The 27,483-nt window shown below is 44.2% G+C and overlaps 1 protein-coding gene across 2 annotated transcripts in view; it reads left to right on the top strand.

The window, feature by feature from the left end:
• Nucleotides 1–27,483, top strand: part of PLXND1 (plexin D1) — a 129,423-nt gene that overhangs the window by 38,174 nt on the left and 63,766 nt on the right. For both annotated transcript variants that reach the window (XM_037904168.2, XM_037904169.2), the window contains exons 3-11: nt 1,414–1,545; nt 3,754–3,854; nt 7,855–7,984; nt 10,099–10,273; nt 11,774–11,882; nt 13,753–13,855; nt 22,364–22,468; nt 25,004–25,093; nt 26,389–26,482. In XM_037904168.2, the coding sequence (XP_037760096.1) occupies nt 1,414–1,545; nt 3,754–3,854; nt 7,855–7,984; nt 10,099–10,273; nt 11,774–11,882; nt 13,753–13,855; nt 22,364–22,468; nt 25,004–25,093; nt 26,389–26,482 (1,039 nt within the window). The remainder of the gene's footprint in view (nt 1–1,413; nt 1,546–3,753; nt 3,855–7,854; nt 7,985–10,098; nt 10,274–11,773; nt 11,883–13,752; nt 13,856–22,363; nt 22,469–25,003; nt 25,094–26,388; nt 26,483–27,483) is intronic.

The raw sequence follows: 27,483 nt of genomic DNA, 5'->3' as shown, positions 1-27,483 counted from the left end.
CCCTCCCTGGGGATACAGGGATTTTCTGCTGAGTCATCCTGATGTCAGGTGCTGGAACCCAGTACACAGCTGCAGAGGTATTTTTGCTGAATTACTCAGAAGTTAGACCAGGTTAGGTCTAGTCAGCTCCAGTCCAAAAGCATAAGAGCTCCCCATGGCTGTATCTACACTATCCCTTTCCCTCAAAATTTCCCTCAGTTGCAAACACCAGTATAGCTGCAATAGGGGAAGCTCTAGACTGGCTAACTAGACTGCTGTCTATCAGCATTATTACCACCATGTCACCCAGCCCTGCTCTGAGGGTTACACAATGGTAACACTGTTAGCAGCCTTGTCTGTACTAAGGCTCCTGCCACTGCTTTCATTGGTGGAGCTACAGCAGTGCGTAGCAATGATGGGAATTTTTTAAGGGCAAAAAGGCTAGTGTAGCAAGGCCTCTGAGGCACCAGGACCCACAGAAAGAGATGTCTTGTGAAGAAAAACACTAGGAAGAGCCCAGCTTGTAGGGGCAGGGGGAAAACTAGCTGGAAGAGAGGAAGGATGGTCTTGTGGTTAAGGCACCGAACTGAGAGTCAGGATATCTGGGTTAAGTTCCTATCTGTAGAATTCTAGTGTGACTTCAGGAAGTCCTTAATCTTTCTCAACCCATGTGTAAAATGGAGATGATAATATTTCTTCTCTTCCATGTTTCTTATCTATTTAGTTAGTAGCTTGCAAAGTATATCTATAGTGCCTAGCACAATGGGGCCTCAACCTGAGTTGGGCCTCTGAATGCTGCTGTCATACAAATAACACTTTTCTGAGCATAACTGTTTTAATAAAGATTTGGAAATAAAATAATTTTCCAATATGATGACGATGATAATAATAACAATTAATTTGCCTGTATATGTCTGAAGACCTAATTTTTATTTCATTTATGCTAGTTTAAATCAGGAGTAACTCCACTGAGATGTTCTGAATTAGACTGACATAACACCAGTGTGAGATCGGAATTAGGCCCTATAAGTCATTGCCGTGGCAGGATCTTCACCCTTTCATGGCATAAAAAGGGAGTTCCATGCAGCTTGCTAAGTAGGAGTCTTTGGCCTGAGACATTAAAAATGGAGATCCTGTCAAAAGATCCATAGCATTTCCCATTAGAGACAGGGTTTGCCCTTCACCAACTAGTATTTCCCTTCCCTCACAAGTGTTCTGTGTTGCAAGCAGAGTTGCTTCCCTCCACCCCAGCAGTGGCTGCATTTTAGTGGTGCTGTGTTTGTGCAGTTTATGGAGCACTTTGGGATAAAAGCTGATGTTAAAATATAAGGCATTATTAGTTACCATTTTACTTCTGAGTTTATAAAAAGAGTGAGAAAAACATCTCTCCCATAACAATGTTTGATCTCAACAGATGGTTCTTTCTCACTATAGATTAATCTGAACAGTGACATGAAGATTATTAGCAGGAAGTCAGTTTCAGTGGCTTATGGAGAATCCGTTCATCCTATCATGCAGTTTGATCCTTCTGATTCCAGCTACCTCTATCTCATGACATCCTATCAGGTAGGACTTCTGTTCTCCATACATTTGGCAAAGTGCATTAGTCTGATATTTGCAAACAGCATTGGCTTAGGGAAAAGAGGAGGAGAAATATTATTTTAATACCAGTAATGCACAGACTTGTAAAGGTTAGGAATCACTCCAAAGTTTAGATCAAACCTTTTCAGAACCATCCATACCTTTTGGGTCTACATAGCTAGGCTGGAAGTCACACAGGAACAAACTTCTTTGCAAGATTTCTGGTACCATTTCCTTCTGGCCAGGCTAGAAATATTGTGAGAATAGCCCTCTGTCTAAAGTTTTGGTACTGGCACTTCTGAACAGAACTTGGAAATGCAGAGGGACATAAAAACTAGAGATAGGTCATAGCCTCAAAGTTCAGATCCAAATGTCACCAAATTTGAGGGTATTTGGATTTGGAGGTTTGTGTTGACCCATTACTGAGACCAGACCCACTGCAAAGTTTAGTTCTGGATCTGAACTTTCCCAAGTTTCAGCGGGGTTGGATGCATGATTCATGTCAGCTTCACTTTTAGTGAAAATGAATAAAAAGTTACCCAAACTTTTTCAAACCTCATAATGAGTATTTGGAGTTTGGGGCCAGGGTTCAGGTTGATTCCTGTTATCTGAACTGGTTCACCCATCTCTGTGCAACTAAAGGTGAAAGCTACGGTGAAACATGCCTTAAGCAATTTCCTACAGGGCTGGCAAAAATAAGTAGATGTTGGTCTTTATCTGAAATTTGGATAACATTGTAATGGAAATGTTGGGGATACTTTTAAAGGGTCACTCAAGCAAAAGGTTTGCCTTTTAGAGCTGGTCCTCAGCGCAGGTTTCACTATACCTACAAATTCACACACCTCATCTCATAGGAGGGCACTATGCAGCATGGAAGGCTCTGTCTTTGGAGAGGCCTGAAAATTCCATAGCAGGAAGAAACAAATGGTCTCTCCTTGCCTTCTGTTAAGTGAACAACTGAGGAGGAATAGAGTTCAGTTCTTGCTCCAAGCCCTGGTGGTCTGTCCTGAATTATATTTTAATTTGTTGAAACAGACACACAACCACTACTTTTGTATGTTGTATTTATATTTTCCAGCTGTAATTCCCTGCAGACTGGCCATTATCATTTTATGGAACTCTCCCAGGGTGCCTGTCTAGCTAATATCTCAGACCCCTTAGATGCCTCACAAACACTTAGGAGCACAAAAAGATACCTGCTATGAACTTTATCCTGGGCGGACTAAAACCTCATGTGCAGCACTTCAGATCAGATAGTTTGGCCCTTTCCTTTAAATTAGGCCAGATCAGTTCCTTTTGCCAATGGAATTTACATTTTGGGAATCTTGACAAGCATGTGTGGAAACTGTGCACAGCATGTGTTTGAGAAGAAACTGGCTCAGATGACTGGTTGTTTGAGATGCTGAGTACCTTTTGGGAACTGAGGGCTCTCACCACCTTGCATTGTCAGACTCTAAATTATCAAGTTCCACTCAGTCTTCTTTTCCACGTGTTTAAAAATCTAGGAAAGAAAGCATACAAGTGACTGCATTCTCCCCTTCCAAGTGGTTCTTACAGAGCAACTCACCAGAGGTACTGCTGACCTACTTGCTATCCCAGGAATCATATTTCCCTACATGTGAATGGTTTTGTATTCCTAGGTAAATTCTGGTCATTTCATAAATAGACAAACATTGTTCACTCTCTTCTAGAAGGGGTCTGGCAAGTATGAAATCTTGAGATTCTCACACTGATCGTGACCCAAGTAATGTGTGGTGAAATGGTGACAAAAACTGGTCCCATCTAAACCATCAAAAGGGTTTTATATTTTAATAATATTGCTGTCCCTCATCTTGCAGTTATGTCGAAGATGCTGGCTAACAAGAAACAGAGACATATAGTCTCTGCTTGCACATAGTGCTCCCATTGCTCACAGAACCATAAATTGGAGTGATGGAAAAGTCTAACCCATGCCCCTGCCAGGGCAGGATTGTTCCCCCTTAGTACATTTCCTAATACATTATCTAGTCTATTATTCAAAGTGGTTCACCACGTGTGAGTCTCATCAACACCTCATTAGTGTCAACTACAAGTTTCCTTTCCGTTGTCAAGAAGTGCACATACACCAGAGAGTTTGGGGGGTTTTTTTGTGGCATCTGAAAATGTTTGGATACCTGGGAATGATAGTGACCTTGGGTTTTGCTTGTTGCACAGATGATCCGTGTGAAGGTGGCTGCCTGTGACCAGTATGCAACATGTACGGAGTGCTTGGCTGCAGCTGATGCTTATTGTGGATGGTGTACAATGGAGACCAGGTAGAACTTCTTGTATCTTCTCCTGGGTGATTGTCTTTGGACCTCTTCCTCAGCGTTTCAGCAGATTGCTGTTTTGCTGCACAGCCATTCTAGCTTACAACCTTTGCCTGATCTTTCCCAGTTTTTACCAAATACAGGGCAATCCTTTTAAAGATGCCTCAATCCAGTCTCAAGTTTTGAGAGTGTACTTTTTTGCTTACACTTAATTGCATCTGCATTTTTTATGACAATAGCTAATTGTGAATGCAAAAAAGAGGTGTTAGCAATCTAATCACTTGACTGTGAGTGCAAACAGCTAGTTAGGAAGCAGAGTCCCGTCATTGGCAGCTGCAGTTACTTGTGGGCACAATTCAACGCATTCCCAGAAATCAGGCCGCAAAATTAGACTCTGTCTTCCCAAATCAGGTCCAGGATTTTTGGCCAAACATACATGTACATATACAGCTATTTCTCTCGTGTTCTGCACTCAGTCATTGCGGTCTAATATCTCCCCATCACATACACATATTTCCCATTGATGCTAACAGGAGTGGTGTGCTGATATCATAGAATCATAGAATCATAGAATATCAGGGTTGGAAGGGACCCCAGAAGGTCATCTAGTCCAACCCCCTGCTCGAAGCAGGACCAAGTCCCAGTTAAATCATCCCAGCCAGGGCTGTGTCAAGCCTGACCTTAAAAACCTCTAAGGAAGGAGATTCTACCACCTCCCTAGGTAACGCATTCCAGTGTTTCACCACCCTCTTAGTGAAAAAGTTTTTCCTAATATCCAATCTAAACCTCCCCCATTGCAACTTGAGACCATTACTCCTCGTTCTGTCATCTGCTACCATTGAGAACAGTCTAGAGCCATCCTCTTTGGAACCCCCTTTCAGGTAGTTGAAAGCAGCTATCAAATCCCCCCTCATTCTTCTCTTCTGCAGACTAAACAATCCCAGCTCCCTCAGCCTCTCCTCATAAGTCATATGCTCTAGACCCCTAATCATTTTTGTTGCCCTTCGCTGGACTCTCTCCAATTTATCCACATCCTTCTTGTAGTGTGGGGCCCAAAACTGGACACAGTACTCCAGATGAGGCCTCACTAGTGTCGAATAGAGGGGAACGATCACGTCCCTCGATCTGCTGGCAATGCCCCTACTTATACACCCCAAAATGCCATTGGCCTTCTTGGCAACAAGGGCACACTGCTGACTCATATCCAGCTTCTCGTCCACTGTCACCCCTAGGTCCTTTTCCGCAGAACTGCTGCCTAGCCATTCGGTCCCTAGTCTGTAGCGGTGCATTGGATTCTTCCATCCTAAGTGCAGGACCCTGCACTTATCCTTATTAAACCTCATCAGATTTCTTTTGGCCCAATCCTCCAATTTGTCTAGGTCCTTCTGTATCCTATCCCTCCCCTCCAGCGTATCTACCACTCCTCCCAGTTTAGTATCATCCGCAAATTTGCTGAGAGTGCAATCCACACCATCCTCCAGATCATTTATGAAGATATTGAACAAAACCGGCCCCAGGACCGACCCCTGGGGCACTCCACTTGACACCGGCTGCCAACTAGACATGGAGCCATTGATCACTACCCGTTGAGCCCGACAATCTAGCCAGCTTTCTACCCACCGTATAGTGCATTCATCCAGCCCATACTTCCTTAACTTGCTGACAAGAATACTGTGGGAGACCGTGTCAAAAGCTTTGCTAAAGTCAAGAAACAATACATCCACTGCTTTCCCTTCATCCACAGAACCAGTAATCTCATCATAAAAGGCGATTAGATTAGTCAGGCATGACCTTCCCTTGGTGAATCCATGCTGACTGTTCCTGATCACTTTCCTCTCATGTAAGTGCTTCAGGATTGATTCTTTGAGGACCTGCTCCATGATTTTTCCAGGGACTGAGATGAGGCTGACTGGCCTGTAGTTCCCAGGATCCTCCTTCTTCCCTTTTTTAAAGATTGGCACTACATTAGCCTTTTTCCAGTCATCCGGGACTTCCCCCGTTCGCCACGAGTTTTCAAAGATAATGGCCAAGGGCTCTGCAATCACAGCCGCCAACTCCTTCAGCACTCTCGGATGCAACTCGTCCGGCCCCATGGACTTGTGCACGTCCAGCTTTTCTAAATAGTCCCTAACCACCTCTATCTCCACAGAGGGCTGGCCATCTCTTCCCCATTCTGTGATGCCCAGCGCAGCAGTCTGGGAGCTGACCTTGTTAGTGAAAACAGAGGCAAAAAAAGCATTGAGTACATTAGCTTTTTCCACATCCTCTGTCACTAGGTTGCCTCCCTCATTCAGTAAGGGGCCCACACTTTCCTTGGCTTTCTTCTTGTTGCCAACATACCTGAAGAAACCCTTCTTGTTACTCTTGACATCTCTTGCTAGCTGCAGCTCCAGGTGCGATTTGGCCCTCCTGATATCTTTCCTACATGCCCGAGCAATATTTTTATACTCTTCCCTGGTCATATGTCCAACCTTCCACTTCTTGTAAGCTTCTTTTTTATGTTTAAGATCCGCTAGGATTTCACCATTAAGCCAAGCTGGTCGCCTGCCATATTTACTATTCTTTCGACTCATCGGGATGGTTTGTCCCTGTAACCTCAACAGGGATTCCTTGAAATACAGCCAGCTCTCCTGGACTCCCTTCCCCTTCATGTTAGTCCCCCAGGGGATCCTGGCCATCTGTTCCTTGAGGGAGTCGAAGTCTGCTTTCCTGAAGTCCAGGGTCCGTATCCTGCTGCTTACCTTTCTTCCCTGCGTCAGGATCCTGAACTCAACCAACTCATGGTCACTGCCTCCCAGATTCCCATCCACTTTTGCTTCCCCCACTAATTCTACCCGGTTTGTGAGCAGCAGGTCAAGAAAAGGCACCCCCCCTAGTTGGCTCCCCTAGCACTTGCACCAGGAAATTGTCCCCTACGCTTTCCAAAAACTTCCTGGATTGTCTATGCACCGCTGTATTGCTCTCCCAGCAGATATCAGGAAAATTAAAGTCACCCATGAGAATCAGGGCATGCGATCTAGTAGCTTCCGTGAGTTGCCGGAAGAAAGCCTCATCCACCTCATCCCCCTGGTCCGGTGGTCTATAGCAGACTCCCACCACGACATCACTCTTGTTGCACACACTTCTAAACTTAATCCAGAGACACTCAGGTTTTTCCACAGTTTCGTACCGGAGCTCTGAGCAGTCATACTGCTGCCTTACATACAGTGCTACTCCCCCACCTTTTCTGCCCTGCCTGTCCTTCCTGAACAGTTTATAACCATCCATGACTGTACTCCAGTCATGTGAGTTATCCCACCAAGTCTCTGTTATTCCAATCACGTCATAGTTCCTTGACATCACCAGGACCTCCAGTTCTCCCTGCTTGTTTCCAAGGCTTTGTGCATTTGTATATAAGCACTTGAGATAACCTGTTGATCGCCCCTCATTCCCAGTATGAGGCAGGAGCCTTCCCCTCACAGACATTCCTGCCTGTGCTTCCTCCCGGTATCCCGCTTTCCCACTTACCTCAGGGCTTTGGTCTCCTTCCCCCGGTGAACCTAGTTTAAAGCCCTCCTCACTAGGTTAGCCAGCCTGCTTGCAAAGATGCTCTTCCCTCTCTTCGTAAGGTGGAGCCTGTCTCTGCCCAGCACTCCTCCTTCATGGAACACCATCCCATGGTCAAAGAATCCAAAGCCTTCTCTCCGACACCACCTGCGTAGCCATTCGTTGACTTCCACGATTCGACGGTCCCTACCCAGGCCTTTTCCTTCCACGGGGAGGATGGACGAGAACACCACTTGCGCCTCCAACTCCTTTATCCTTCTTCCCAGAGCCAACATCTGCCAATATCGTGACAACTGTACCCATTAACTATTAGCAGTAGCACAATAGTCTGAAACACAGAAGTTGGAGAAATGGGAGGAAGTCTACAGATTTGTACAGGACCTTCTTTGTAATTGTCACAACAGTTTTAACAATATTTCGATAGGCATCTCACCATCAGTTGTGCCTCTGTTTGTTTCAGGTGTTCTCTGCAGCACGAATGCGTTAATTCCACTGAGCCAAATTTCTGGACGAGTGCCAGTGAAGGAGTGCAGCAGTGTCCTTCAATGACAATCATGCCATCGGAAATTAATATTGACAGTGACAACAAGGTACATCTAATGTGGATACAGGTTAATGAAGTGCGATGGCCACAGGTCACCATCTGTTCTCGGTGCCCACAGATGTCATTGCTCTAGCTAGGATAATGGTTCCAAACATTTTGGGGGCAATAATACCAGTTTGGCAGACTCCCACCTCATATGTCCTAGCTGGTACCAGCTACTGTTCACTGCTTCCCATTCAGCGGTGAAACTGGTCATTGGAGCAGCCCAAGCACCACTGTGTATTACAGAGCTGTGGCAAAATTTTCAAAAGCACGGAAGTCCCATTTTCAAAAGTGACATAGGCACTTAGGAGCCGAAGTCTCATTGAAAATCAATAGGGCTTGGGCTCTGACATGCCTTTATGTCACTTCTGAAAATGGGACTTAGTCTCCTAAGTCACTTGAATGCTTTTGAAAATTTCACCCATTAAAAAAATGGGAAAAACAGTGGGGGAGAAAATGGGGGGAAAAATTAAAATTTTGAAGTTGTTCCCTTTCCTGGGGTTCTAAATTAATTCATCTGTTTTTCATGAAAATTTTTATAATTTTTTAATCAACATTTATATCAAAATCAACTATTTTTGAAATTCGTAACAAAATGGTTTCTTTACCAAAAACCAAGTTTCAGGTAAATGAAAAAATTTGCTAAACTTTTTGATAATGTCATTGGTTTTATGGAAAAAGTTTTGGTTTTGAAAAAAGGGAATTTTCCACCCAAATAAATCTTTTTAATCTAAAAGACTTTGATCAGCTCCAGAGTGTTGGAATGAGCTACTGAGTGGGAAGCAGGCAACAAAATGAACCAGTGCCCAGCACAGGTGGGGAGAGGGAACCCAGCGTACCAGTCACCATACCTGGTACTGCTTCTCACTGCCTGGAAACAGCTGGGTTAGAAGAGGGTCACTGACTATGTACTTAGTTTTCATCACAGTGCTGAATCAGCAGCAAACTTGTATTTTAATTAAGTTTAGAGATCAGTGAGAGGCTCAGAGTTTGGATGCATCTCCAGACTTCCCCAGAGCTCATGGGAGATGTTCAGTTCAGGGTCTGGGTCTGGCAGAGCTGGGACACACTGTCCTAGCCACAAAGCCACAGAAAACTCTCATTTGGCTCTTTTGAAGCAGAGGCTTGGGGCGAAATGATCTTCTGGCATAATCCTATTGACTGTGCCATGGAGTCACAACTGCAGAGAACTTAGCCTTTGGGGTCTTATTTTAAGATAATGTACAAAACAAAAGCCCGTACTTCAAAACTTTCAATTCCTGCAGCTGCTTAGGCAAAAAGTTTCACAGCAAAAAATAAACCACCAAAAATGCATTTGAAGTTCCCTTTGGAGGAGTGCAGAGCAATATTTTCTCCACCAATCACCAATAGCCCTTCAACCCGAATGGCCTTTTTCATATACACTTCAGTAAGTTAGAGCAGCTACCCTGCCCCCTTTCCTTGAGCTCCTGAGAGGCTCCTCTCTCCCAGGCGGCGCGGAGGGCATCAAGATCACATGAACTTATTATTGGGGCAAAAGGGTCTTCTCACTATGGGCCTGAAGTCATCAGCCTGAAGGTTTGGCTATAGACTAGAATTTCCCCAAAGTTCAAGAATTTCAGATCCAGAGTTGGTTTGCCCCACTCTCCTCTGTTGTTTCATGGGCATAATCCCACCCTGGTGGTATTTGAAGTTCCACAACAAGCTGCTGCTGTAAAGGGAAGAGGTGTGCTCCAAGACAAGGTGGGGATAGAACCAGTAAGGTGCTTAGGGTGGAATGGGCTAGGTGGCACATTCCGGATGGAAGGGAGCAGTTCAGATATGTGTAGTGGGGCTCCTACCTTGGCTTTGTGTTTGGATGACCATCTGAATAAAGCACATGGCTAGTTCTGAGTGTCAAACTATGAACATACCCTATGTATTCACTTACGGAAACAATGGAACTCTATAGTGATAAAGGTGTATTACTGTAGCAATTTCTTGTACACCATATGACGCATATGACAAAATAGATATTGAAAAAATCAGCTGTCAGTGGACATGTTTGCTGAACTGGTTAGTCTATATGCTTCAATCACCTTGTCCAACTCTGTCAATCACTTTCTATAGCAATAATTGAACTTTTTGTCCAAATTTAAGGCCATGATAATCCAAATAAATGGGAACATCCCGAGCCTCAGTGGAATGGAGATGTCTTGTGATTATGGAAATAATATCTACACTGTCGCCAAAGTCCCCGGAAATGATGTAAACTATTTTATTTATTGTAATTTTCTTCCAAGAGAGAAATATCCCGCGTTCCCACCCAATCAAGGTATGTAATGGAAAATGGGCTCAGTGTACGTTCCAAAACCTCTTTTATGGAATTAATTTTCTTCATTGTTGTGTTGATTCTGGGGTTAAAGGTTATTTTTTTGCAAATAATACTATTTATAGAAAACATTGGAAAAAAGGACAGCTGCACAGCTTCTCTAGTATATGAAATGTCACATTATAATCATTGCTGGAAGTTCCTGAAATCTTTTTACCGTCCTAACATGAGTTGTCAATCAGTATTTTCGAATCCATCTATTATTACTGGTGGAATTGAAAAACCAGCTCAGGTATGTAACTTATTGGGTTTTGCTTACGTTGTCTAGATAAAATTTGTTTTTAAATTTTCTTTTAATAAGTACTGAAATCTACAAGTTTAAGCTCTTTATAACTAATAGCATTATTGGTATTTCTAATTATTACTATTTTACTTTCCTTTCAAAAATACATTTCAGAAAAAAAAATCCAGAAGAAAAAGTGAAGTGTGGTCTGAGACAGCTCAGGAACACTAATACCATCTGCATGCTGCTCTTTCCAAAATACTGAGACTGAAATCTTCAAACCTGCCCACAAACTTTGGATGCTTCCAAAATTGGATGCTCAGCATGAGATACCTGGGACCTGACGTTCATAGACACTGCACATTTGCAGTCCCACTTGAAGTCAGGGGAGGTGGGCGCCCAACGCCTTTGGAAATCAGGCCCAAATTGTTTCATGCTGGGTACAGTGAGGCATCCAGAATCTGTAGCCAATTTTGAAAATTTTGACCTAAACATTCTAGACTTCAGGGTGGGATTTTCACAAGCTTTCACCATTGGTCTAACTGCTCCACTGAAGTTTAATCATTGACTTCAATGGGAGCAAAGTTAGGCCAACACTCTGAGCACTTTTGAAAATCCCACTCATATTAGGCAGTTTTAAAAGATGTCATTGATATTCTCCCCAGCTGTAGGAAGAATGGTAGTGATTGAACTGCTTTGTATTATTGTTTATGGTAATGTCCAAGCCAATTTCTGGAAGCCTATCTTTTGATTTTTTATGCACTTCTTGGAAGAGGCTTTGAGTCTCATCCCAGGGGTGTTTATCATAAGATTTCAAAAAATTAAGTAATTAAGCAAACAGCAGGAGAAATGTAGTTTACAAATGTTGGTAGCCAAAAATGGGACTTTTCACCATTCTCTGTTGGTTTGTCCACACTGAGAAAATGACTGAGGTTTTAAAACATATTGACTGACCTGATTTAATTAACAAATTTAAAAATACAACTTAGCACTTTGTGTAGGCAAAGACACTAATTTAACTTTGGGGGGAAGGGATTTAAAGTTAGGGGGGCTAAATGAGGAGAAACATATGAACTCTGAGAGGCAACCCAGAGGAAACCCCAGAGAAAAAATTTCAGCAGCTGGGATATTGTTTACTCAGAAGTTTTGCTTGCCCTCTAAGATTGAGCAAAAATAGAAACTCTCTTGTGATCCAATATTCTTTGGCTTGCTTGTTTCAGACCATGTGATTGTTCAAACTGCAATACGGGTCAACGGCAAAAATATTGTCTGGGCCAATTTCACCATCTATGATTGCAAAAGAACTGGAAATATTTACCCCAAAACAGCGTAAGTGATCTCACCTTTCATAAACTACAGCAACCAAAGCAGTTTGGGGGGAGGTCAGAGTTGGGAGAGAAGGCAGGGTGTTGACAAACAGTAGCTTGCTCTGCTGTGTCTCACTTTAGAACCTGGTGATTGAAACTTCCAAATCTTTGTGCCAGGGAACAGATGTAAATTGAGCAATTCAAAATGGTGTGCGTGCATCATCTGAGGGTGCTTGCTTGTGGGGTTAACTGAGCAGGAACAGCCCTCCCTGCCAGCGGGACTGTTTGAGTCCTGGGCAGGATTTGGCGGGACTGAGAATGATGATTGCCAGGGATTTATACAGGAAGGTCCTAGCAGCCTCTCAAGCCATCTGGACATTTCGATGGAGCCTGGCTTATCTTTTTTTTATTTTATTTTTTTTAAAAACATGAACAATATTTTTATTTGAAAGTTTTTTGTGTTAACCCTTAGGGTGCTGGCTAATCTCCAACTCTTTAGCACTCGCATGCTAATCTGTGTGTGCATCGAATATATCTAATCAGTGTACTGCATTTAATCTAATCTATAGTATTTATAGAGAATCCATCACCATAGTATCAGGAGACCTTGTAAGCGTCGTACCTTAGGGACTGGACAGTTTCCAAGGGTTTAGTGGAGGTATCTAAAGGCTGCTGTGCCAAGGAGAGGGAGGGTTTCTGGCTGCAGGGAAGTGAGGACAGATCGGTACTCATGCCTTCAGATTCCCAAATGGCCCTATCATCACCCCCTTCTTCCCCCACATCCCCCAGAAACAAGCCCATCATCTCGTGGCTGACCTCATGACATATTCCACTGCCAGTTTCTGACCACTTCCTCAAGCTGGAAACCAGCAGGGTATGAGAGGGAATCACAGCAGGAGGTGAAGTCTGGGGTGCAAACAAACTGGCCTGGAGCCCAGAGCAGCTCTGTGCAGTGATATGGACCAGCAGCATGTGGCTGTGGGCTGCTGGATGGGGCGGGGCTACGGTGGTTGTGGGAGGGTCCAGAAGAGGACTAAGAAAGCCAGAGGAACCTCATTGGAGAGAGAGGAGGGAGTTAGGAGCAGGGAGCCAGACAGGCTAGAGGGAGAAGAGGGGACTGAAGAGAAGCCAGGTATACTTGGCTCCCAACTCTCTACTGAAAGCCTTCAGGCTGGGTATGTTTGTCTTCTGGTTCTAAGGGGGGTTAAACAACAGAAACAGTCAGACAAATAATCCATGCATTTGACACGCTGAGTCCCATCCCATGCATTTCCAGAACTGCTTGGGAATAGCCATGTATCTCTCATTGGATATAATGGGTTTGTTGGTGCTGGTTTCAACCCATGGAACTCTGTGCATATTTACAGGGTATAATGATGTGACCCAATGACCCAGTCAGCGTAGGGTCCCACACCCTCTACGCAAAGCCATTGAAAAAGCCACCAGAAAAGTTAGAATCACCTGACTTAATGGGACAATTTACAGGGTCTAAAAGACATATTTTTAAAAATGGGAGAGGGGCTCAAATACTCACTGGCTGCCTAAAGTCACTCTGTGGTCCAGAAGCTTTGACTGTGTGAGCCAATTAATGGAACTGACACCTTTAACTGTTTGTGGAGAAGTCATTCGCCACCAAGGGCCAGCCTGATGCAGAATCAGGCGAACAGCATCAAGAGCTTTTGGGCCTCAGCATAGCCCTGACAATAAAAGGAGGGATAGAATGACCAGAGCCTTCTCTGAATGGATTTGTCCTAGGGACCATAAAACAGAGAACACAGAGTCTACATGTATGTGAAGAACTATAACCTGACACTGACATTGGGCTCTGCAGAGGGGGCTGAAATCTGCACGGGCTTTAAAAATTAAGTGCACCTGCTTTTTATGCATTTCAGATGTACCAGTTGCCTCTCGACCAAATGGAAGTGTTATTGGTGCACTGAGAAATACATGTGTGTCTCCAATTACTCTGATTGTGAGGACTCACTAAAGATGAATGTAAGGCACATTGGGCTTTGTTATTTCATATGATTTTGTAAGTTGGCTGCATTATTGTTGTTATTTTCTGCCTTTTCCTGGAGAAATTTTCTGTGTTGATCAGATGCCATTGGTTTTAGAATACTTTACTGGAATATTTATGGGGTCAGCTGTGGGGCTGGGACTCAGGAGACTGAGGCTCTGCTCCTGGCTCTGTCACTGACTTGCTGTGTGGCCTTCAGAAAGTCTCTTCCTCACTCTGTGCATCAGTTTCCCCTTGTGTAAAATGAAGATAATGTTCCTGCACTTTTTAAAGAGCATTGAGATTTGGAAATAAAAAGCTGTGTGTAAATGCACAGGAGTAATGACTTCTAGACACTAGCAAGCTCACAGGTTCTGAAAATGCTTCTGTCTGGATTGGTGATGGGTTACAGAGCTGGTCACCATTTTAATCTCTCTCCAGTTAGTAGCAAGAATACTTAGAATTTATGCAGCACTGATTAACACCCCTGTGAGGTAGATAAGTAAGTATTCTTGCCCTCTCTTCGCAAATGGGGAAACTGACGCTAAGGTTGGTGAAGTGACTTACCCAAGAGCATGCAGAGAGCTGGTAGCAGAGCCAGGCTTAGAACTGAGCAGTTGCCAGTTCCCATATGTGTGCTTGATCACGTGGTGTCTCCAGGTAGTGACTGAAAGTGGTTACATTGAGAGGCTATTCAGTGAGCTGTGAAAAGTGGTTCTGTGGTCTCAGTCCTGCTTCTAGTAGATAAGTGTCACCATTACATAACCTGTTGGCCCCAACTAGCACCTTTGTTAGCAGCTGCAGCAGAAGGCATAAACATTTTTGTTGAGATGGAGTCTAGTCTGCCCTCTCCATTCTGGAAGTGGTCCCTCTAGACTGAGGAGCAGGCATTGTGGGGGAAACTAACACTGAGCTGTACCTGTTCTACAGCTAAAAAGAGGACTTCAGTTTCCAGGGCGGTCAGTCCAACACCTTTCATCAGTTTATCTCCGGTTTTCTTGCAGTTGACACAGCTTTGTGTGTCTGTGTATCTTGTAACAGAGTAAAGAATTGTTCGTGTGTGGGGTTCTTCCACCGTACATGTTCAGCTTTGCTGGTTATTTTAGCAGGCTTTGTCCCTTGGTTCTTTATTACCGTGCAACCTGGAGCAGTGCCTTGATTTCCACGCACCTTGGGATGCCTGGATTTAAGCAATAAAATAAATGTAACAATACCTTACAATTCATTTAGCTTTTACTAGGCTGTTGTGGTACATTAATGAAATGGCAGCTAACTTGCTAGAGCGCCACTGGTGAGTGCAGAAAATCGCCTTTATCCAAATTACAGCTCCTAATAACAGACTTGGCGTAGTCAAGCTTCTGAAATTTAAACTGAAGCTAATTTAAATAAAATTGGCCTTTAGCAATCAATTTATTGGACCTCAAAGCTAAGCTTTTACATTTTAAATTGAATATTTCTTTGGCGCTAGCACTCTGAGCCTCTTTCAAGCTCATTCAGACAGAGATTCCCCTTGCTTGTTACCTTTATACAAGGACCTCGGCCATATATTAGACTTTCCATTCGCTCTTCCAGACTTGACCTCAGAGGTCTGATTGCTTTCCATTCATGTCCCTTCATACCCTGCCTCCCTTTGTGGAACTCTCTGGAACTCATGTAATTCATTAAAGAAGGAAGGCAGATATGACCGATACATTGCAACTTTATCCTATACAGTTCTTTCCTTATAAAAACAGTATGAAAAGCTTCCTGCAACTGTTGAGTCACAGCCAGTCAAATTGTTCTTTGAAAATAATATTCATTGCAGATTTAACCTTCTTCTCTGCTTGTGACTCATCTGTGAACAGATTTTCCAAATCTCTTAGCAGTTTGTAATTGTTAAATGAACAGTATAAATCTGCGGCCCTTGCTTTTTCGTCAATCATTCACTTTGGGCCAGATTCTTAAAAGTTCTCAGCACCCAACATGCTGAGTTCTTGTGAAAATCTGATCCTTTGACTCTTTGCTATTCTGTGTGTGGGACTAGTCACTAAATCACACAATGTTGTTACTGCTGTTTGAATGAGTAGAGTCCTGAAAATCTGCAGAAATTCACTTTATATCCCTGGACCATTTTTGCAGATCGTGGATTGGATGCAGATACAAATTTTGTATCCGCGCAGGGTTCTATGGACGAGAGAAGATTTCTAAAAAGGAAAATAAATAAATGCAAACAGGGACTTAGGCCATGTCTACACTACCACTTATTTCGGCAAAACTTATGTCACTCAGGGATGTGCAAAAAACACACCCCTCATTGACATAAGTTTCTCCGGCATAAGTGGTAGTGTGCACAGCGCTAAGTTGGTCGGAGAGCTTTTCTCGCTGGCATAGCTACTGCCGCTCATTGGGGGGAGGGGGGAGTTAATTATGTCAACGGGAGAGCACTCTCCCATCAGTATAGAGCGGCTACATGAGAGATCTTACAGCGGCACAGCTGCATCAGTACAGCTGTGCCACTGGAAGGTCTCTAGTGTAGACCTAAGTTCCCTGTAAGCTGCGCAGCGGCCTATTTAGCGCCGCGTAGGTGCTCAGGGAATCTGCCTGGGGACCGGCCGCGACCAGAGGAGGGGCGCCCCTTGCCCGGCCTCAACCTAGCCCAGCCCCCTACCTGCCACGGCCGGGGCAGCCCAGACCTGCTGCGGCTGGGGAGCCCCTCCCACAGTCCGGGGCACCACGGCCTCAGCCAGGATGGCACAACCCAGCCCAGCCCCATCCGCGGCCAGGGCAGCCCAGCCTGGACCCAGTCATGGCTGGGACAGCCCAGCCTCGTGTCCCCGTCCCCCGGCCCGAACCCAGCCCCGGCCTGGACCTGCTAGGACCAGGAGAGGGGTGCCTATCCTGCAGCCCCAGCCCTGGAGCTGCTGCAGCAGGGAGTGGCGCCTCTCCCCACCAGCCAGGTGCTGCTGCATGGAGAGAGATCTGGGGGGAGTTCCTGAGCCCCATATCCCCAGTCCCACCCCAGAGCCCGCACCCTCAGCCGGAGCCATCAAATGAATTCAGCTCCCCAAACCAGCTGATACTCCACTTTTCTTTAAAAAAAATACTAAGGACCTTTTTCAACAATAACTAGGTTGAATTTAAAATTAGACAGGCCAAAACACCAGCCAATACACTCCAGGGAACAATCCTGCACTGACAGGGAGTGATTGACAACATTTAACCCAACAAAGTCTTTTCTATCTCTAATGTCTGTGGGTCGGATCTTGATGCTCTTGTTCAGTTTTTAACCCCTGAGAGTTTTGCCTGTGCAAGGACTATAAATTAGTGTGTCACTGCTGTGATGGATACCTTAGAAATAAGGTAGCCAGACAGCCTGTGATTCTAAAATTAACCTTCAGTCAGGGATCCATGGCACATCTCTCCACTCAATAAGAGATGCAAGTCACTTCCAAAATAACAAACCATCACATCGTGTTCATAATCTTGCCTGCGTAGCGCACAGTCACATACACTGTCCCACAGAATATATCCTGGGCTTACAGTGAATGACAATCTTCTATCGTCACAAAAGGAATCCAGAGATAAGCTAATTTGGGTTAGTATTCATCCTGAGCCCGTCCCCCATTCACAGGCAAATTCTCTTCTGTGGGCCACATTCCGCTCCCAGTGTAAATCCAAAGTCATTCTGTTGGCGTCAGTGGATTTACTTCTCCAGATTCACACTGCCTTGCTGGGAACGAGAGCAGAATCCATCCCTGTATCTCCACAAAGCCTGAATTGTACAGCCCTGAATGGACAGGAGAGGGAAACTCAAAGCCCTAGCCTCATGCCCCCACCCTGTTTCCTCCAGGGAAAAAATCATTCATAGAGCATGTTACACCTACTGCCTGATTGTTTTGATTTTGCTTCTAGAGGGAAAGTATAGCAGTCTCAGTGACCCCTTGACCGTGACCTCAGTGACCCCTTGACCACAGCCTCACCTCACAGCTTTTCAGCCTCTAGAATCCTTGGACTGTCAAAGGAGCAAACTGCCTGAACCACTGAGGATTGAGCTCAGTGCTGCCAAAGGCAATCGCCTCCAGAAGGCTCAGTGAGACAGATCCTGAGGTCCTTACACAGGCAAAACTCCCTCTGGAGTCAATGGGAGATTTGCCTTAGTAGGGACAGAATAAAAGCTGGGTAAGAACCCTGGGGATTTGTCTCCAGATTTGGATGCATCTGAGAATCGCTGAGTCTCTTGAGTTCACAGCTGTTACTACTGAAAAATTTAGAGCAAGTCTTTGAATGATGCTTCAGGGATATGAATTTAGTTTTAATTAAGGGACAAATCATCAAAAAAAAGTGTGTGCCAATGGGTACCCACATTTGAATGCACAGTTGCACATGAATATCAGGCTATTGCATGCATATAAATGCCCTTTTGCACATACAGTTACCCGGTGTGTGTGCCTAGTTGCAGTAATTGTGTATGCAAATAAAGACATACACTGTGCTTGCAAGCTGTGCCCTCTTTTATTCAGTTATATGGGCCCTTTTTATTGGTTCACAGTGCTGATTAATTATGGAGAATGTAAGAAGTGTTGCCCAGTGGTGAGAGTGAGGGACTGGGAATCAGACCTCCTGGGATCTGTACCTGCCCCTGACACTGGTTTGCTCTGTGACCTTGGGCAAGTCACTTACTTTTTTCCTTTGTGATTCAGTTTCCCCACCTGGAAAATGAAAATAATAATAGTACCTACCAATGAGACTTATTTCCTTTTTGTAAAACTCCTTGACATCCTCAGATGGTAGGTGCTGTATAAATGCATAACAATCTTTTAAAAGATTTACGAAGGACTAAATCCCAAACGTAATATTTTCATAAGCACGTAAATCTGATTTTCAAAAATGACTTAGGCAGTTAGAGCCAGATATTTAAAGGGATTTGGGCACCTAACAATCTAGATAGGTGCCTGGTAGGATTTTCAAAAGCACCTACCTCCAATTTAAATGCCTTTTGAAATCTGCCCCGAGGAGCCTACACTTCACTGAAAGCCAGTCAGACATAGGCTCTGAAGTCATTTAGGTGCTTTTGAAAATTTTATCCCAAGTGGAAAAGATACATCCGTCTCTGATTTCCTTATTGGTGCTAAATATTCCAGATACATTCAGGTAGAATGCATCTGCTGTGCTGCTAAATGTACCAGGTACGCGCACATACTCCTGAATGTACCAGTGTAGATTCTAATATCCCATTGATTTCACTGGCCTGGCAGTGGATGACAGTAGTAGTGCAGAGGAGCTGATTGAGAATCAGCAACCAACAGATTAGTCCTTAATGTTTTTAATAATCACCATGTACTTGTACACAGGATATTTCTACTTAAATCCAAAGGAAATTCCTGGGACTTAAAAAAAACAACACATAGCATTATTGGATTGACTTTTTTCTAAGAAATCACTGCATGGAACCTGCAGCTTTGCTGACAAATGTAGAATTGCACTGAAACTTGTTCATTGACATGAGACTAGCTGGTTCTTGACACGAGGAGAGCAGGCATTAGTTTGCAGAGAAGTGATAATTTTGTTTTCTATGCCTTGGGATGAATTTGAAGCTGCCAAACCACATCCAGAAAGAAATTGGTCATCTTTTTTATTTTTTCCTTTTGATTGATATTTTGGAAACAGACTCCCTTTGAGTCCTTATGCCTGTTCCTCTCCTGCCTCCACAAGGTCTAATGCTTGTTCCCATCCCTTCCCCAGTACTTCACTTGCTCAGAAAGGGAGAGCAGGAAATCACTCTTATGGGTTGCTCTTCAACAGCCTTGCAGGTCTCATGAGCCCCTGATTGGAAAGTATTGTTAAGAGAATCCAGTGCCAGAACCTCTTACATTTTGGTGCATCAGATAAAATGGGACCCAGATCCAAACCACATCTGGGTTTGCTTTTGCTTTTTGCAAAACCAAAACCCTTTTTCACAAGCTGATGTCTAGTTGGCCATGATGAGTGAGCACGGGATGAAGGCGGAGAATTCCTGAGGGGACATTACGCAGAGCCTTGAAGATCAGCTTGAATTTGATGAAGTGGAGGAGAGGAAGCCAGTGGAAGAATCCAAAGGGAGTGAAATAACATGGGCAGAAGAGCGCGCAGGGTAGATTGTCGTCCTAAACTGTAGGGAACAAAACAAAAACACTTGTCTTACTATCATTATTGTTATTTATTAATCACTAATTGTCGTTAGGCTTGCTTGAGCCCAGGGCTGAAGCCAAAGTGCAAGCCCCACCGCCTAGGGCTGAAGCCGAAGGCTCAGGTTTTGGCTTCAGTCCTGTGCGGCAGGGTTCAGGTTACAGACCCTCCTGCTCCGCCCGGGGCTGAAGCCCTCAAGCTTCGGCTTTGGCCCCACTGCCCCAGGGAGGCGGGGCTCAGGCTTCAGTCCCCCTTCCTGGGTTCATGTAGTAATTTTTGTTGTCAGAAGGGTGTCACGGTGCAATGAAGTTTGAGAAACCCTGAATTAAACATTTACAAATCTTTCCACATTATGTTAAAATCAAGCACCTGTGGCATCGCTGCTGAGAAGAAAATGCCACATCGGCTCCATACAGGAGCATTTTAAAAATTCAGGCCCTTTTTCCCTGATCCAGCCATGAATGAGCTAATCAGCTGGAAAATTCCCTTTCCAGTCATTGATGAACAGCAGGAGAAGGGACTGCAGGACAACAAGTTAATCAGCCCTGTGAGAGTATTTATCTGGCAAGCCAAGCTGGTTGCTGTGACATGCAAGGACACACAAGACCATAGGAGCTTTCACATAAATTTTTAGTCCCCGGCTGCATTCGCTTTAACCCTTTTCACTCAAGGAGACTATGGACTGAAATCTCCCTCAAACCCTTTTCTTTGTTGTTTTTACTTCTCTCCCCCTCCCATGTGTCTCTCTCTCTCTCTCTGTTATTTAATCTTCATGACGAGGCAGCACTGACTGTGCTTGGTTAAGATCAGTGTCCTGATAAAAACTGAAACTCGGTTTCCGCAGTCAAACAAACACTTTAAGATAATTCATTGACCCTGAAGCCATGCTTAGAAGAGCCAGGAGAGGCACTTTAAATGCTAGGAGTTCCCAGTGCACAGAGAGCTTCCAGAAATATGAAAATGTTCAGCTGTGTGTCTTAGTGTTATACAGCCTGATTCTAATTTCACACTGGTGTAAATCAGGAATATCTCCACTGAAGTCAGTGGAGTTACACTGGAGTAAAACAACGGTAAGTGAGAAGAGAATCATGCCCTTTGTTATAAATTATTCTGCATATCAGATCAAATAGTCTGCTGTCATTTACCCCAGTGACTCCACTGTCAAAGGCATTACTCTGGATGTCCCCTGGGGTAACTGAGAGCAGAATCTGGCCTAGTTTGTTGCTGCTGTTTGCGGTGCAGTTTACATCTCATGAAAGAACAGGATGGGTTTGTCATAAAGATCTGGGCTTAGAGTCAGACCAGTATCGGAGCCATCACTCCCAAGTGAGAAAAAAAATTGGGGGATGACACAGGATGAATGACTTTTTAAAATAATTTTTCAGTTTCACTTGGATCTTTAAATTCACCCATACTTTGGCTGCTCCTTCTCTAATGCCTCTTACAACCCTTTATAGCCCTCACCCTCATTCACACACTCACATATACACTCTCACACTCTGTCTCTCTCACATGCACACACACGTCTGAAATGCCTATGTGCCGAGGAGGCCACTGTAAAGTGAAATCTCTGCAGGGGCTTAAAGAAATGTGCAACACAATTTACAAGACATTTTGCTTTCTGCTGACAAGAGGGGATCTTGCAGGAAGCTTTGCCATTGTACAGTGCAGTATGTTTTTTGAGTGTCTCTCTGGCACTTTCCTCTAACACTTAAGTGACTATAATAATGGGACTGTAGTTACAGCCCCAGAGTGGCACCTGATGAGAGCATATGGTTTTGCTTTTGATTTACAAACAATTTTTTTTACTGTGCAAAGTGAGGCGTTCCAGATTGACAGCCCTGTCACGGGGAGACTGAAGTCCTCTATATAACCACTGAAGAGCTACTGAACGTGGAGCAGCCCTGCAAGACGAGGCGAGAGAGTTGTTCAGTTTTCATTCCCGTTTGGTCTTAGACTGAGACTGCCAGCAAGGGTGCCAGTTAGTGCTGATAGTGGTGGGGACAGCTGTCTGCTGGGAGCTGGACTGAGGCAACCATCTTGTTGCTATCACACAGCCATCAGATGGTATTGATTTTTGCTCACCACCTTCCTGGGCTGGACTTAAACTGGTGACCCAGAGGTAAAAGGTTAGGGTCACATTCCCAGTTCTATGAGCCATGCAGTCTCCCTGACAGCATGGGGTCAGTTTGTGTTTTCATTTTGTTTAGTCGGCTTCAGGCTGACTTTAAGGTATGACTGAAGGTGACGTTTTCATGACTTTTCTGTGTTTCCTTCTGTCTCTGTGTGATAAGGAGGCTCAACATGCTCGCAGCAAAGTTTCCCATTAACCTTTCTTGGTTTTCTTGTCTTCTAAATTACAGGGCACCACTGACTGTCCACGGATTGTACCTGCCTCGCTAGAACCTATGCCCACTGGGGCTTCTCAGGACATCATGATCTCACTGGCTAATGCTGCTTTCTCCAAGGTAATTGAATTTGTAGGCAAAGCAAAAAGGTTCAAATGAGCTAACCAAGTGATCCTACTGTGGCACATAACAAGTCCAAGAGCCAGGCTACTGGATTCTGCTGAGGGAGTGCCACCCTCTGCCTATACAGGAGTGAAGTCCCAGATCCTCAAAGGTATATAGGCACATAACTCCCATTAAAATCTAGTCCTAAGCAGCTTACCCATTTTCACCTTCATTAAACACAGAAATAGCTGTACTAGCAGAGAACATTCATGAAAAGTAGCCACCTGAGTGGGTGGGTTGAAATAGAAAAAGCAAAGGGAAAATTCAGCTTGCATACGGACTTTCTCTAGGGATCTATTATAGTTAATGCCAGACCTTTCATGGCATGCATGCAGTATGTGGATTTATGCACATTGTAAAATATCCACTAGAACAAAATGTTTGGGGGAAATAAAATTCACACTTTTTGTGGATATGTTTTCCATGTTCGATCCTGTGAGCGTGCAGGTGTCTGGCTCTCATGAGGGAATGCTCACCAAGCAGTGTGCTGGGCAATCCCCAGGGCCTTGCTTCTGGAAAAGAAAGAAACACAGTTAAAAGGAAAAGCTGACATGAAGACCAAGTTAAGTCCAGAAATATAGGCAGAAAGCCCCCACACTAACCAAACCAGCACAGAAATATATTTTAACTTTACTTTAAAAAATGATGTCCCTTTCTGTGAAATCCTTTGGCATGTAGGTGGTTGAATGGGGCAAATGCAAATCATAGCAGTGGCCACAGAGTGATGCATTCTGGGATGTGTTTTAGAAGCCAGGAAGGGACAGAGGAAATAACAGAGAGGTGGGGAAATATAATAAATGCTGGTATTTATGGAAAACTGTCTTGTGTTGTTTTGGGTCAGGTTCTCCAACCTTCATGTGCAATTGTGGGTCTAATTCATCTGCACAGTTACCACAAAAACACATGCCAAATGGGGAAATGTACACACCAATGACCAGTTATCTTGTCTTTTATTCAGAGTGATGAGCAGATCTTGGGCATGTCTTCAGGTGTAAAGGGCTTGAGCAGCAGGCAAGCAGAATCAGGCTATAGGGCTGTGATGTTAACAAAGCTTCGGGAAAACCTTGTTCTGTAGATTACACCAGCAAAGAAAACTGTTCTCTGCTGTAACTTGGTTGCAATTTCCTGTCTAAGGTCTGGTATTTGTAAATAAGGATGTGCCCCTGTGTTGTCAGCAAAATGGGAGAAAATCCGGCTTCCTCTGTGGAGCCACAAGGTGGCTAAAGAGGAAGACATAGCACGTGTAACCTGATCAGCAATGGAATAAACAGGAAGGTTACTGAGGCACCTCAATTCCCAGAGGGCAGCCCAGACGACTACCTTGCCATTTGACTTCCTCACTCCTCCAGTCTGCAAAATCCTCCTGGAGCAGCAGAGCAAGATTAGTTCTGCTGCTTTGCTCTTGAAAAGCTCTGTAACTCATGATCATTCCCCGCACAAAGGGGATCCAGGAAGCGAGATCCATTGCTGCTTCTATTGAGACTGCTAATGTGTTAACGAAAGAGGGAGAGGGCATGGGTCGGTTTAAAGGGCATACATTAAAGATTGGTGTAATGATTCACCGCGAAAGGATTTCAGCCTCGCTCTTGCTGCCGCACGTGTGCTGTGTGAGTCAGTTGGCTCCTGCCATGAATCAGGAGCTTCTTTCACGTTTCAGGCTGTTTTATCAAATCTGTGCGGTGGTTTTTAGGGTATATTTAGTGCTCATTAAAAGTGCTGCACTGAGCCTCGGAGATGGGATTTAGTCACACAGGATGTGTACACTAGGAAGACCGGGAGCAGAATTTGGCCTTTGGTGTTATTAGTAACATAGTGTAGGGAAATTTATTTTTGAAAAATACTGTGTGCCAGATCCTTAATTGTACCATACCTCTGCTCAGCACAGTTGACACTAGGGGGACAAAAGTGGCTTTAAGCCCAGATGACTGGCCATGTTACAGTTTAGCTTAACCAAGACTCCTAGAGACCAGTTTGGCTCTTGCTGTTACTTAGAACAGCCTCAGAGCAACTCTAAATTCCACCCTTATAAAAGCCCTCTACAAGTCATTGTGCTGGCTGAGGATCTCCAGAGTACTATACACTTTGGCCATGCCACCTCCCACCCCTACTCAAGCCATGGATTCCCTCACTCCAAGGGAGATCTTCAGTTGTCCTGTCAGAGCAGCTTTCCTGTAGCAGACAGGGGCCAGGATTTGTCCCTTGTGTGATTTTTAACATGGTGGCGATTAAGCAGTTACTCCCTTTGTTATTTATGATTAACCAGGGTTAATCAGGATCTGTAATCCCCAAATTCAAACCTCTGAGTCCTATTCCAATCTCTGACTAATTTATCCCATTGGTAACTCCACTGATCCATAGAGTTACTTCTGATGTTCACAGGAGAAAGAGATCAGAATCAAGCCCTGCAGCTCCATTCATCTCTGACTCTGATGGAAAAAATAGAAAAGTATGTTGTTGCAAAAACTCTCTCCTCTTGTCTCTTGCTTTTAGGATACTGTTTTGGAATGTCATTTTGGAACTGACAGGACGTTTGAAGCCAGATGGGTGAACACCTCCACCGTTCAGTGCAGCAGTGTCCTGGTAAGTATCTGGGCAGAGGGTCTGCAAGGCAGTCTGGGTTTTGTTCCAAACAGGGGCATTTGGATAGGGCCCATCTCACCCCTCTCCCTCCCTAACATACAACAAATAAAACACCCCCTCTCCTGCAAACAATGCGGAACTGGAAAAGAAACAAAGCGGCTTTTAGCATCGCCAGAGAGATGCCCCAGAGTGCTCTTTGCATGTGCTGATGGCTGGAGAGAGCATTCCAGAGTCACAGGCACTCTGCTTCCTGTCTTCTCTGCATTATCCAACAGACTGTCTAGCAGCTCTCACCCCACTCAGTCTCAGCATTAGTACATTGGTTCCCATCATGTTCCAATACACTTCACTGGCCTCGTTTAGGGAGTTCCTATTACAGGGTTCATCTAATCCTGTTGCTTCTAATCTGCCCATAGGCAATGCTCAGTATTGCAGGAAAGAGCATTTTGTCACTTGGGGCTCAATCTTGCAAGGTGCTGAGTCCCCTCAACTCCTGTTGGTGTCAGTGTGAGATGAGGACCCTCAACATCTTGCAGAATTTAGCCTTTACAAGGCCTAATCATGCCCCCACGGCAGTCCATGGCAAAAATCCCCTTAGCCTCAGTGGGAGCAGGCTTTCGCCCTGTATCCGCTGAACATATGTCAGAGATTTGTGGAGAGACTGTATCAGCTATGGATATGGTGGGGAATTTATAACAACTGGGAAGAAAAAGATGCTGTAGCTATGGCCTGAAGAATAATCCCTTATTTACATACATTGATCTCAGTATCCGTTAGTAATGTCCCCAAAATATCCAAGTTCCCGTAGTGCCACTGTAGAGTTAGGTGCTACCCCTGCAGAACAGGGTTCTGATGGAAACATTTTAAAAAGAAGGTTGAGGGGAAAGTTTTCCCCCAGTCATATATTTTGGTGGAACATTTTAAAATTTGTAGACAGGGCAGCCTATTACATTTTCTTGCTCATTTCCACTTAGAGATCAGCAGATACAGGCCCCTGTGTTAAATAATACATCCACAATGGATGGTTCTGCTTTTGCTGAGGTCTCCCTGAAAATAATTAAGGAGGACAGAAAAAATACCCCTCCTTTCCTTTTTCCCTGCTTCCTCTATTAAAGATTGGAGCCTCTCATTCTGAGAAACAATGCTATAAAGTGTATGAGCACTGTTATAATGAAGGATGTTAGTCATCTCGTGTGTGCGTGTGTGTGTGTGTGTGTGTGTGTGTGTGTGTGCAGGGGGTAATCTGCTATTTTAGTAAATTACATTACAACATGTTCACTTCTTTCTTCATGCAGCTCCACACATCAGAAAAAAGCCATATCTTCCCGGTAAACCTTCAGCTGAAGGATAAGCCAGACAGATTCATTGACAGTCCACAGATGATGACAGGTTTGGGCTGAAGATATTTTTCACTCTGCTTTAATTTGGTTAGGTTAAAGGCTCCTAAAAACTAACAAAACACTAGAGTCACAAGAGAGAGAGATTTCAGAGTAGCAGCCGTGTTAGTTTGTATTCGCAAAAAGAAAAGGAGGACTTGTGGCACCTTAGAGACTAACCAATTTATTTGAGCATAAGCTTTCATGAGCTACAGCTCACTTCATCGAGTATCAGATGCATGCACACAACTCACACAAATCTTATACACACAGCTTAATATGCATGAGCATGTGTCCACACAGACCACATGTCAGATACATTTACACCCCCCAGACAGACATGCATACACAGCCGTAGACATAAATCCTGCATACACACACAAGATTACCCTCAGGCTAACACCCCAGTTTAGATGGCTTGCTTGTCAGCAGTGTATAGAACAGAACATTCTGAAATAATAGATCTCAACAGAAAATGTGAAGTGTCTCCCAGGGTCAGTGAAGGAATTTAGCTCAAAGGAGATAAGCATAGATGGGGGAGGGCTCTTGCAGAAGCTTTTATGGGAACTGGGATCAACATTTAATGCATTTTAAAAATTCACTTTTAAAAAAAATCTTGAGAAGGAATAGAATGTGTAAACATAATTCCCCCAGACCCATGCTGTATCTCTGGGAAAAATACAAGGGTTCTTTGAAAAGCTCCTTGCTGCATCAGCAAACTAAACAAGGAGCAAAGAATTCAGATTAAAAGTGCACCGAAAGCAGTGGGGGAGTAGTGGAGCCCTACTCTAGTGGCTTGTCTGCTCGGTGATGTAATGCGCACCACAGGGGTCTGGTTTCTAAAGTGCACTAACATGTTGCACATTAATTGGTCCATGTAGACTCTGCTGGTGCGCACTAAAAGTTCCCTAGAGTGCTTTAGTGTAGCGCTGAAACAGGATTATGTTAAAGCACACTAAGGAGCTTTTAGCATGTACCTACAGGATCTACATGGACCAATTACTGCACAGCCTG

This window comes from Chelonia mydas, chromosome 7 (genome assembly GCF_015237465.2).
Source record: "Chelonia mydas isolate rCheMyd1 chromosome 7, rCheMyd1.pri.v2, whole genome shotgun sequence".
Taxonomy (NCBI): domain Eukaryota; kingdom Metazoa; phylum Chordata; order Testudines; family Cheloniidae; genus Chelonia; species Chelonia mydas.
Note: the sequence above shows the minus strand (reverse complement) of the source record. Positions and strands in the feature narration are given on the sequence as shown.